Here is a 12,602-nt window from a genome sequence, read left to right as displayed (position 1 = left end):
TATAACTACATGTCACAGTGACACAGACCGCAGGAACGGCTTGGTCGGCTTGGTAGCATCGCATTTCTTCCAAGCCCACGGGAGTGCTCCGTGCTTTGAAGCATTTTTTAAGTGGCCAAACCAATCTGGAACCTCCGGGTCTGAAAATTGAAGCCATGCAGAAATAACTTCAATCTGCATCCTCTCTAACAGCCAGCAGGGGGCGACTCCACTGGCTGTGGAACCTCCGGGTGTGATTGTATAGAAGTCTTCTCAGCTGATTTATTCCCTCAGTAAACACTTTCCTGATGAGTTTATGGTCTCAGTCGCTAGTTTCAAGTCTTCTTCAACACAGCATGATGTTCATTTAGTAAACTATGGTCCCATTTAGAGGAACAGAGACCAGAAAGCAGGGGAGGCTTTAAAGCAGGGCTACAAGCTGATTGACAAGTCGCGACGATGGAGATAGCGGAGACTCAAATCCGCTGCTCTGTGTATGTTTAACGTGCACCGTTGAAAAAGCCTTTTAGAAGGCTGTTCATTTTTCCAGTAAGTATGTTTTGTTTTCAGCCTGTTTTTAACTAGCCAAAATTCACATCCTAGATATAGTCACAGATTACAGATTACAGACGTGCCTAGCTAACGAAGCTAGGTAGCGGCACCATATCGTCTAAATATGATCATGTTGGGTGCCGCTGGTTGCAAAAAATCAAGATGGCAACAGCCAAAATGCCAAACTCGAGGCTTCAAAAGGCAGTCCAGAAACCGACGGGTGACGTCACGGTGGCTACGTCCACTTCCTGTATTCTGTGGATAACAATTTTCTGAGCACCGTAAATGACTTAACTGTCAGAATTTGATCCATTCAGCTGAGAACATTTGTAAAGTCTAGAGAAGCCACACAATTATTATTTTAACCCCATTTATGTTAGCATACGGCTTAAACGGAAGTCAGCCAGCTCGGCGGGCAGAAGTCAACACAACCGAACCTAAGGCCCCACCGCCAACTAGCATTTCAGTGGTGTAATTTAAGATGTCCGTACCTGCAAATTGTCTATATTGGGCCCTTCTTACTCTGCCCTACTATACCACCATGGAAGTGTGACGATGACTGCCAGCTGACTCCAGTGTACCGCTGAAGACTGTGAAAAGCTTGATTTGTGTCAGCGAGCCAGACAACATATGACAGGTCGTCTCTGAATCAGTCTTTCTGTCTGAGTGTTGCACAACTCAACCCGCCCCCACATCAACACCCAGATCTTCAGATCGTCTGCAGATTGTACTTTCAGAAGACCCGTGACGAGTAAATATCGTCATTTACCTAAAGTTGATCCCTCTGTTTGCTTTTATTGTTCTGTTTTGTTCAGACTGGATTTACATTGCTCATTTTTGCTCATATTGTGAATTTTTGCACATTCCTTGTTAATTATCCTGTACATTTTTTGTATTAGTATTATTTTGTATACTTCTACTTCTATATTTTATGTTTATGTCTACTGTTAAGCACCAATACATACCAAGGCAAATTCCTCATAAGTGAAAATGCACGTGGCAGTAAACCTGATTCTGATTTGCATATTTTATTCATACATATAATATTATGTTACTGTTGCAATGAGTTTTATTACTAAATACAGGTTTTTAGGCGCGGTGTCAGATCACCGCAGGTCGGGTCGTTGTGAAGTGTCACAGCGACCGGATCTCGGATAAGCAGCAGAAGATAATGGGTGGATGGAAAGCAGAGTGTGTGTTTGTATTGACGGAGCACACGCTGGGTCGGGGTGTGTGTGCGGTCTTTAAAAGCTCCGGGGCAGATTTGTGAAAGTGCTGACGTGGCGGGGGCCAGGCCGACCATTGTATGACTGCAGCGTGTTCTGCCGGAGTCGGGGTCGTTTTTCATGCTCATGGGGGCCGACTGACCTTTTGAACAGCGTTTGGATTTGGACACACTCCAGATGAAGAGGGGCTCTGGGGCCCGCCTGTGCGAGCTGCCTGTTTTGGACACAATGACCCAGGAGCACATGGTAAACATAAGCTCACCCCACCCTAACCCCTGAAGCCATTGAATTGGGGGGGGGGGGGGTTACTTGTTGCTAACATGGTAGCGAGGACTGATGCAGGCCTTTCTGTCCTCAGAGGACTGGCACTTCTTTAGCAATGAGCTTCTGAGAATGGTGCAAACTACGGGGGAGCTCAGCTCCTCTTAACAAGACGGTGGCTCCCCTGATGGATCATGGGTAAATAGATTTCTGTAGGCTATGTGTTTGTGCCTTAATGAATTATTTTCATGATCAGAGAGGCTGCTGTCAGTTCATCCTGACCGATCCTGTCGGAGTGTCGGGAGATTCAAATAATCAATGATGTTATGCTGCTGTACCTCGTGCAGAAATGCGCACAGCATCCAATCCGCAGATACAACTCTGCACATCACGATGGTGACATCACGTACCGATCCTTGGGCTGATGTCTGCGACTTTGCTGCAGGGGAATAAAGACGCGTGACTGAGTTTACTTTCTATTGTGATAGTTATTGTAACACCTCTTGTGAGAAGGATCAGGGTCCAGCCTGGACACCTCTTCCTCTAGTGAGGAGGAAACTTTGATATGTGGTGGAAACCTGTTTCCATGAGATGAGATCTCTCTCTCTCTCTCTCTCTCTCTCGCCCGCCCATTGCCATGAATGTTTAGGTTATTTAGGCTGCAAAGTTGCCAGAGCACAAATTCACATATAAACAATGATGTGTGTGTGATTAAGCTCCCTCTCGCACACACACACTGTTTGGAGCAGGTTTTTAATCTTTCTTCTATGCTACTGTGGAATGAAGTAAGTTCAATATAAACCAGGCCTTCACTGTGTGCGTGTGTATATAGACCTAACTATAAAATATAAAAAAAAGTAGCTGAGATGTAACTACGCTACTTTTGCCACGTTGCTGTAGCTCAGCTTGCTACATTTCACTGGGGGGTAGCTTCTGTGTAGTGAAGCTTCGTTTAATGTAGAGTAGCTAGTAGCTTAGCTCACTACATTTTCCAAGTAGCTTGCCCAACATTGAATATAACTAATTACTTTAAAAAGACAGTAACGAGTAATCTATAATGTTTTACATTTTGGAAGTATCTTGCCCAACACTGCAAGTCTCAAATTTACCCACTACTGCTTGATCACTAGATGTGAGACCAAGTCACTGTTTCACAAGCAGTGGTGGGGAGAAACTAGTGACATGTAATTTAATAACAAAGTAAATGTAGCTGTAATCGGTTGCAGTTACTTGGAAAACTTAACTTAACTTAAATTACAGCTAGTCAAACATTTGTGATTACAAGATTATATTTGGGCGGTAACAACTAAATATTTTCTGTAAAAAGCTTGGCTAAGTGTTCAATAATATTGTTGTTGCTTTCCACGTTTTTTATGTGCCACATGTGTCTTTGTTTGTAAAGTTTGATGCTGCTCTGAGGCTTGTGATTGGTTCTCCTGTTTGAATGAGCAGCGCCACCTCTTAAAGGTAAATAACTTTGATGAAGTAATTGAAACAGTTAAACTACTATTACATTTTAAACAGGGTAACTTGTAATCGGTAACCTATTACACTGGTCATGAGTCATTGGTGTTAAAGTCAAAGTTCAGTTGCACACCTCTGATGATCACGTGATTCCTGTTCAAACTCTTTCCTCTCTACTTTACTGGAGAAGACCTGCAGGTAGTCCCCTCCTTATTAAGTGTGAAAATGAATCTTGTTGAGAGTGAAGCTGCAGCCAGTTTTCATGGCTGAGGTGAGAACAGCTGAGGTTTGTTGTTCCTGCTCGCCGCCTGTTTGCTGTTCTGCAGCCAGCGAGTTCAAGACGCGTTTCCTCCAGCTTCATCCTGCACTCCAGAGTCAGGAAAGAGGAGGAGGAGGAGGAAGGGGGAGGGCGAGGGACAGCTGAACAAACAGAGGGAACAGAGAGAGAGAGAACAGGAGGGAGAAAAGCCTGAGTTTGCCACGTAATTTGAGCGAACCCATTTATCTCGGGCCACTGGCTCTTCGGGCCTTCTGGGTGTTGAGTTTCGGTGACAGATGAAAAGAAATGAGCTGTCTCGGCTGGAATCTGAGGCCGACCTCACGCCAGAGATGAACCGGCCCAGGAGAGAGAGAAAGAGAGGGGCGGAGGTCTGGATCTGGTTTAGATCGGTCGTCTGATTGGGCAGCTTGCAGACATCAAAGCAGAGCAGCAGACCCCAAGTTTTAACCCGTCACAGTGTCTTTGTTGTTTCTTTAAAGGAATGTGAAAGTTGAAACTCATTCTTCTACTTTGCTTTTTAATAAAGACCAAAAATATTTAAATTAAAAAGTACCTTGACCTCTCAAGCACCCCCTTCAAGGGCCCTTGGTGGTCCTCAAAACCCCCACAGACCAAGAAACAGACTAAACTACACTTTATACTACTAGAAAATAATAAGTGAATAATAATAATAACATTTATTTGCACCAGACCCCCAAAGTGCTACAGATTTAAAACATATGGAGCATGAAAATAAAATCAATAAGGCAAAGAAAAGGGGTACGGGTTCAACCAAAAGGTCTCTAGGAAGATGGCGCATTTAAAACAATTTGATTACTCAAGGTCAACTTAATTGCTTTTCCCCCGTGAACTTCAAACTTCATTCACCGAGTCAAGCTCCAGAAAAAAAATGTATTTTACAAAGCTTACAAACATTGACGGGTAGCGAGGCGGTACTTTTTGTTGCCCACCAACTTTTGAAAATCATCCTATGTCAAATGATCTTTATTGATTCGGTGGTTCTAACATCCCGGGCTGGATTTTATAACAAGGCAAAGTTCTTGCTGTTGGTAGTGAACTAGTCTTGTACTGGAGCAATGCAACATCATGCACTGTGTTTATATTTTGCTTCATGCGGTGCTGCCTTATGAAGCAGTGATCCAGCCTCAGACCTGCAGCAGACGTTCTGGCAGAGCTCAATAGTGTCTTTCAGACGGGCCTGCAGACCTCAGCAGACAGAGAAATAACTAGATTGTTCACCTGTAATAATGAAACCCTGCTAAATAAAAACATGTTTAAAACTAAACTCTTAAAAAGAAAAATGTACTTAAACTCCTGATACTCAGAAGTAAATTTTTTTCTCCCTGCGGGTAATTCTTTACTTTGGCAAACTTCTGTTTGCAGGACTCAACAGAGGAATGTCATCGATGGAAAAACAAACATTACATAATCCAAACTGACCCGTTAGTCTGCTGACCTGCACCGATTTAATCTCACTAGAAGGCCGGCCGGCCCTCTAAGAAAGCAAAACACTGGAAAAGCTCTTTTAAAGGCCGTTTATTATTGATGCAACACTGACGCAGGGAGCAGCTAAAAGATTATTTTCACTGCTGATTTATCTGCTTCTGATTTCTTTCTGAGTAAGTGTTCTAGAAAATGGTGAAATAAAAAGGTTTCCTCCTGCTTGTTTTTTCTGGCCGACTGTCCAGAAGATATCCAGTTTATAAATGATCTAAAACAAGTACAGCTGAGAGGAAGCGGACTGACTTAAATCATGTTTATGTCCCCCGAGCTGAAGGTTTCAGCCCCTCTGTTGCCTTCACTGTCTCTAATGAGTAGTAAATAAAAAACAGTCCAGATTTTTCTGCAGACGTAAAGAGTGAATTATTTTACTTTTTAAATGTGTTCAAACACGAATCTGACGGTAAACAGAGCGTCTGCAGCAGAGAGACAGAGTGAACAAAGGGTTAACGTTTTTTCCTCCTCGCCGCCGCTGATCTCTGAATGGCGGCTGAAAGCGACAGGGGCCCCCCGGCATAAACACACACAGGCCCCCATTCATCCGCTCGCTGAGTGATCAGCCATGAACAGTGGAAGGCGTGTTGTTGCAGCAGAGGAGGAGGAAGGGCGGGAGGAGGAAGGGGGGAGGACAGTGACTCAGGAATTCCACTGAGGAGCACGTGACCCCTGAGCAAGGCAGTTACATCCTCCCTCTGCCCCTCTGCTCCAAGGCAGGGGCCCCTCCACACTCCTTCATGTTACTTTCCTCCAACCGAATGTGATGAGAGAAAAATCCACAAGTGGCCGAATCGAACGCTTTTAATGCAGAATATTAACTTGAAATATTAAACCACGTGTGTGCCGTCCTAACGAGAAAAAAAACAAAGATTTAAGCGCCACACAGATCTTGTCTGAAAGGAGGCCCCCCTCCCCCCGCAGGGGCCAAAACAGGGCCCAGAGGCGCCTCTGACGTCCTGGCAGAGCAAGTTATGTGGAAAAACCGGCAACGAGCCGCTCGCTCAGCTCCCAGCGTAACAGTCCCAGAGGGCCGCCGCCGCATGACCTCACGTGTTTTCACTGTAAACTGTGGGCGTGACGTTCAGTCAGTCAACAACAGGCCTCATCTGCTGCCAGCTCCTTAAAAGTAAAATAAAAAAGGACGAGATGAGGGGCGAAACCTTGATGCATTCATGCCAACATTTCGACACCACAAACACGTCAACAAGCGCCTCACTATGAAGAGCGTCGCGTTTCCACGGCACACTATTTATAGGCCCTGCTTATCTCCCCAGGGCTCGAAGGCCCCCGGAGGCGAGCGTCCTCGGCCCGCCTACGTACGATTTACTGTACAAAACGTTTATGCAACCCACTTCTGCACCCTCCCCCCACCTCCCTCCTCGACTTCTCTTCCACCCACTCCTCCCTGGAAGCCAGTTTGTTCCTGCTGGAGTTGCATCATGGCTGAATCACAGATCAGGCCGTGAGTCTCCAAACCAAACAACCTCCTGGCTCACTGATTATGGAGAATAAGCAAACCACAGAGACAGCAGAGGTATTATTACAAGGTCTGAAACTGTATTTGGCAAGTTTTTTTTTTTTTTTAAACAAGTGCATACATGTACAGCTAGAAGCATTTTTTCTGTCTTTTTTATTTTTTCTGCCAAGTGCTCAGATTAGTCACATTCTATGATTGACAGGACCGTCTCCAGACCTAAAATACACCGAGATTCAAAATAAAACAAGTGTGTGGGGTGGTGGTGGTGGTGGTGGGGGGGGCTGTTATGAGAGCACATACCTTTTTATCTTCAAAATTAGAGAAACACAAATGTATTGAAAAAGAATCAAAAATATTATACAGCCATGTTTAGGAAGCGTGCACCTCCCTCGTGTCCAGTATGTACATGTCCGTTCGTTTCTCTGGGGCTTGCTGCATGATTTATAATGATGTGTGTGGTGTTGTTTACTTTTTGTCCTGTCGCTGTTGCCATAGGCGGATTACAAAAAAAAAAAAAAAAGGAGGTCAATAAAACCAGCTGGTGAACATTTTATGGGTCTCTCTCCTTTTTCACCTTTATGTCCCCGGCCAAGATGGTGGCTATTTCCCCCTGCATGAAGGCCCAGGGCACGTTGGACCCCACCAGCGGGCACCGCTCCCCGCTGGGGCAGTATACCTCGCCGGTGGCGCCCTGCTGCTTGATGCTCTCCCGGGAGCAGGGGAAGCAGAACTTGTGCGAGGGCACCGACGGGCACTGGACGAAGTGAGTGTCCTCCAGCCGCTCGTGGCACAGAGTGCAGCACAGCGGCACGCTGCCGGGCGGCACGGAAGAGTCTGGAATGCTCTGTGGTGGCGGGGCGTGGGGGTCCATGCCCCCGGGCGCGTGTAGAGCAGAAGGGTTGGAGCTCACGGACCCTTCCCGCTGGGCCAGCCTCCTCTGAGAGGCCGAAGACGGCGACAGGGGGCTGCCGCTGTTCCGCCGTGCGCCCGCCGTGGTGGAGTGTACCTGGTTGGCATCCTTGGGGGAGCCCGTGCTGCCCGCGTTGTCCGTGGCGAGGATGAGCGCAGCCATGGGGGACTGGCCATTCTGCGCCGTGGCGGCCTCAGGCGGCGTGGTGCGGGAGTGGGGGGAGATGGTGGAAGGGGGGGCCGTTGAGAAGCCTGGCAGGGCAGCAGGGGGCATCTTCAGGACCTCGGAGGGCGAGGGGAGCCAAGGCTGGCTCTCGCTGCCGTTCATCTTGGGGGCGCTGCCCTCTCCGTCTGGCTCAGGGGAGGCCTTCCTCTTCATGCTGCTCCGCGGGAGCTTCCCCCTGTCTGAGGAAGAGGAAGAGTTAACTCAGCCCACACTACACACAAACACTGCAGCGTGCAGCTCTGTAAATAACGCAGCACAGGAAATTTCTCAGCACTGAAAAACTCTTTGTTTACGTCGCTGCTGTTCTCTGCCAAACCTCCGCGTGCACAGGGGTGAGCGGGTCCGTGTCCGCAGCGTGACATTACCGGGCACGTCGGTTTAAAAACACACGTCAGCGTTAAACAAAAGAAAAGGCTGACACATATTTCAGCGCCGCTAAAAGTTAAGTTCCTGTTTTATTTCATAACGCGTGCAACAGTTTCCCGTGCAGGGAAACAACAACAGAAAGCGCCGTTACCTGGTTTTGAGGAAGTGGCGCTGGTCTCGTAGCCCATCACCCGCTGCATGGCCGCGTGCTCCTTCTTAAACCTGCTGTCGAAGGTTTGCAGCGCCATCAGGTCCCGGACCGTCTTGCCTTTGCCTATCCACTCCTTATGGCTGTCCGACATGTCCGACAGGCTGTCCGGCCTGTGTTTGTCTTTGTGCTCGTCCTGACGCTTGCCGTGCTCCCCGTGGCCAGGCGCGGCCAGGACCCCGGGGGGCAGACCCATCTGAGCCGCGCGACCGTTCAGTTGGTGTATGGTCGGTATGCCGCCGTTCACCAGAGGCACCAGGTTGGGAGGAACCGTGCTAGTCCTGCGGGGGTTCGGACTTTGTCGGTTCAGCTCCGGAGGCTCGTCCGGTTTTGGAAATCCGTTCGGCATCGGGAGGCCGTTTGCCTGCCTCCCCGCCTGGTACTCCGGTCCCAGCCGGGGCGGCCGGTCAGACAGCGGGTAGCGGTCCAACGTCTGCGGCGGACGGGAACCCGCGTCTCCGGACGAGTGGTTTATCTCCTTCCCGGTGTGCTGGGACTTCCCCGGGCCCGGAGAGCGGCCGTCCTGGAAGCCGTGCGCTCTCTTCAGCTGCCGGGCTGTCTCGATAACAAATTCAATCCGGTCGGCCCCCTCGTAGTTGACACATCCGCGGCAAACGGGCTCGGTAAAATCCCAGATCATCGCCCACGGCATGCGGGGCAGGTCGCACAGATAACAGGACTGCCTTCTGGAGGCAGCGACCGCCGCGGAGGACATGTTGTAAACCACACAGCGAATTAACTCTCAAAATGTCCGTCTGCGTGCTCACGTCGCTGGAAAGAAGAAATAATCAACAATTAGGATCAAAGCTCGGCTGTATTTTCCGTCAGAAAGCAGCAGAGTCGCACCGCGCGGAGCTCATCGTAGTGTCCGTTGCCTCGGCGCGCCTCCGTCTGAGGCTCGCGCTTACAATTCAGCTCGAGCTCTCACTGTAGGGCCGTGACGTCAGCGCCGACACTCTGCTCGTGCTCCGGGGTTCTATCGCTGGATTCTTCGACGGCTCCTCGTGCGCATGCTCACCGTTTCAGTCTTTTCCGGAGAGAAGCTTAACAGCCAAAGATCGTCTGTGTGTGTGTGACAGAGAGACGAGGCATCACTCCCCGCCGGGTTTTGTTGTGACCCATAACTGAAGACCTGCCTGTCAATCAGAGGCAGTGTTGCGCAAGTTACTTCTAAAATGTTAATACATTATAGCCTACAAGGTAAATTTTACAAAATGTTATAAAGTGACATTTAGTGCGTAACTCCATCTACTATGTAGCAGACAATATACAGTTAATACAAAATCAATTATAAACATGGTAAACTGAAATAAACTAAATTCAGTGGAGCAGTGCTGAGGATGAATTTGAGTTTAAAAGTCTGATAGCTTGAGGGGGAAAGCTTCTCTGCAGTCTGGTGGTGCAACAGCAGAAGCTTCTATATCTCTTACCAGAAGGCAGATATAGATTGCTATAGATGCTAAAGATTACTAGCTAATGTCCTTTAAGAGTAGCTAATAGTTATATTACAATATTACTGTCTCTGAATTGTAATGCTTTACGCTGCTTTTGCGTAACTGTTAAGTTACTTCAGTATGATTCAGTAAGATGTGCCTGCACAGATGGGTTAGAGTGGATTGGTAGGGGATCATTCTGATTAATAGTTGGGGGAGGGGGAGTTGCAGATGGGTGAAATAGGATGAATCATCTCCCCATTAAGAAAGACCCCGACCATTTATAATTATATTTACACTGATCCATGATGATAAAGATACAGAAAAATAGAAATGCATGGCAAAAATAGAATATTGTCAATATTTTAGAGGAAAAAAAAGCAATACATTACTGTAATTGTGTTGCTTTTGTAAAATAATTTGGGTCAAGAAAGACGCATTTTGCCGTAAAACTGTTTAAGTATAAGACTGTGACAATACGTAGGCTACTTACAAAGACCACAAACCCAAAAGTTTCGTATATGACATCATAACTGTTTCTCTCAATGACTGAAGCTAACATCGCTGAAGCTAACTTCAAAGAGACGATGACGGGACCAGGAGGCGTTATATTAAACACATCTGGTGAGATACATCTGTACATGGAACAAAGCTAAGCTACTTAGCTAGTAGCAAACAAGCAACGAACGTTAACTTAGCACTACAGTGCTAACATGTTGGTGATGAACCCAAAAGTTGCATATGTGACGTCATAACTGTTTCTCTCAGTAACTGAAGCTAACTTCAAAGAGCTTCCATGTGTAGATGATGTGGTGAAAGTACCAGGAGTGGTCGGATTACACACATCAGGTGAGATAGCTATGTTCCACGCACAGATATAACTTACCAAGCTAGTAGCAACCAAGCAATGAATGTTAGCTTAGCATTACAGCACTAAGATGTTGGTGACGTATATTGTGCGAGACGAGAGATGTAGTTCATTGAGCAGTTTCACACTAAACTAAATGTTACTGTCCTGTTTTATGAAAAAATGCGACTGTCTTGGCTTGCAGTGTTTATGTTTATGTTTTAAATTGACAAACATCGTGTGTGATTCAGGGCACAGTTCAAATGGGATCAAAACATTAGTTGTCTCTCGAAATAAAGTCTCATGGGGTGGAAGGGAAAGGACAGACTGTATAATCTTGAAAGGCTTTGTTGGAAAATTTCTGCTTCTTGGTCACTATAATTTAAAGCAGAGTGAGAGCTCTTCCTCCGCTCTCCTCCTCTCTGCCCTCAGGGAGACCAAACAGCGTTTATAAATACCAAAACCCAGAGCAGGGAGTTCAGCTGACATCCAGCACAGACAGTCATTTAAGAGTTCAGCAAGTGTAACCACAGAATTTGTTCCAGAAAGCAAACTGAATTTTTTTTCCTTGTACAGTTTTCTTTTTTTTTTTTCCTTTTTTTTTTTTACATTTTTGCTTGCTGTCCATCAACAACACATGCAAAAAATATAAAAATGAAAACATTTTGCACAGTAAGTGAGAATGTTATTGTGGCTTGTGAAATGGCACAACTGTCTGCAGAGTGAAAGCAACAACTGAGGTTGAAGCCTGTTTTCTCCTGCAGGATCAGCTCCTTTCTGCTTGAATGGGTGCTTGCTCCTTCTGTTGCATTCCAGTTCCTGCGCCAGGCACCCCTGACATCACAGGGCAAACAGCCAATCACAGAATTCAACTGTTGTTACCAGGCAAACTGTGAAAGCCCACCTCCTGGCCGCCCTCCATTCAGACCACTAAACACTTAACATAACGTCAGTTTCTTGCTGCTTTTACCTCAAAACATCTTAAACATTTGATGTCATGCTGGGGAAATTCACTTGTTAAAGCAGCACCCGATACAACACAACAGATGAGAAAGTACAGGTTGAATAAAAATAGAATAGAAAATACAAAATATAAAAATAAAGTCCCTCCTCTTCTGCCCCATGGGAACTTATTTTGGAAAAAATATGTACGGTAATCAATGGCGAGAGATAACTAATGTTTTGATCTCATTTGAATTGTCTTCTGTCTTTCATTTTTTTCACGTCAGTTTGACACCCTAAATAAAACCTTTAAATGCACAATGCAACAGCAAAACTGTCTGCTTTTTTCTGAGATCACTTTTTCCAAAAATTAGACAATATTTCTCAGTGGCAGTGGCGTGATAAAAGTGTGACAACTTGGACGTTTTTCCCGGCCTTAGCAGCAGTAAGGGCAGTAAATAAGCAGGGTCAATTGTTCAAGTCAAGAAAGTGGCAGTTTTTTGTAAAACAGTAAAGTAACGTTTAGTTTGGTGTGAAACCGCTCAATGTATTACATCTCTTGTCTCGCACAATATATGTCACCAACTTGTTAGTCCTGTAATGCTAAGCTAACATTCATTGCTTGGTTGCTACTAGCTAGGTATGTTAGCTATGTTCCATGCACAGATGTATCTCACCTGACAACTCCTCCTTTCATCAGGTCATCTACACATGGAAGTTGTTTGACGTTAGCTTCAGTGACGTTGGCTTTAGTCATAGAGAGAAAGAGTTTTGACTTTTGGGTTTGTAATTACAGTACTTACAGTCTTATACTCCCACAGTTTTATGACAAACTGACTTTCTTGACTTGCAAAGTTATATTTTAAATTGACAAACACCATGTGTGTAATTCAGGGCACAATTAAAAAGGGGATAAAAAATTAAGCTGTCTCTCG

At 46.1% G+C, this 12,602-nt stretch overlaps 1 protein-coding gene across 1 annotated transcript; it reads right to left on the bottom strand.

Moving 5' to 3' along the window:
- Window positions 1-5,282: 5,282 nt before the first annotated feature.
- Window positions 5,283-9,357, bottom strand: irf2bp2b (interferon regulatory factor 2 binding protein 2b). The gene is made up of 2 exons (XM_038733968.1): window positions 8,389-9,357; window positions 5,283-8,050 (listed from the first exon to the last, which is right to left on the bottom strand). Exons 1-2 carry the CDS (start codon window positions 9,158-9,160, stop codon window positions 7,287-7,289), a joined length of 1,536 nt encoding a protein of 511 aa, XP_038589896.1. The 5' UTR covers window positions 9,161-9,357; the 3' UTR covers window positions 5,283-7,286.
- Window positions 9,358-12,602: the final 3,245 nt, after the last annotated feature.

The sequence above is a fragment of the Micropterus salmoides genome, unplaced genomic scaffold (assembly GCF_014851395.1).
Source record: "Micropterus salmoides isolate LMB-PRFRI ecotype aquatic unplaced genomic scaffold, ASM1485139v1 Ms_hic_scaffold_1, whole genome shotgun sequence".
NCBI lineage: Eukaryota > Metazoa > Chordata > Actinopteri > Centrarchiformes > Centrarchidae > Micropterus > Micropterus salmoides.
Note: the sequence above shows the minus strand (reverse complement) of the source record. Positions and strands in the feature narration are given on the sequence as shown.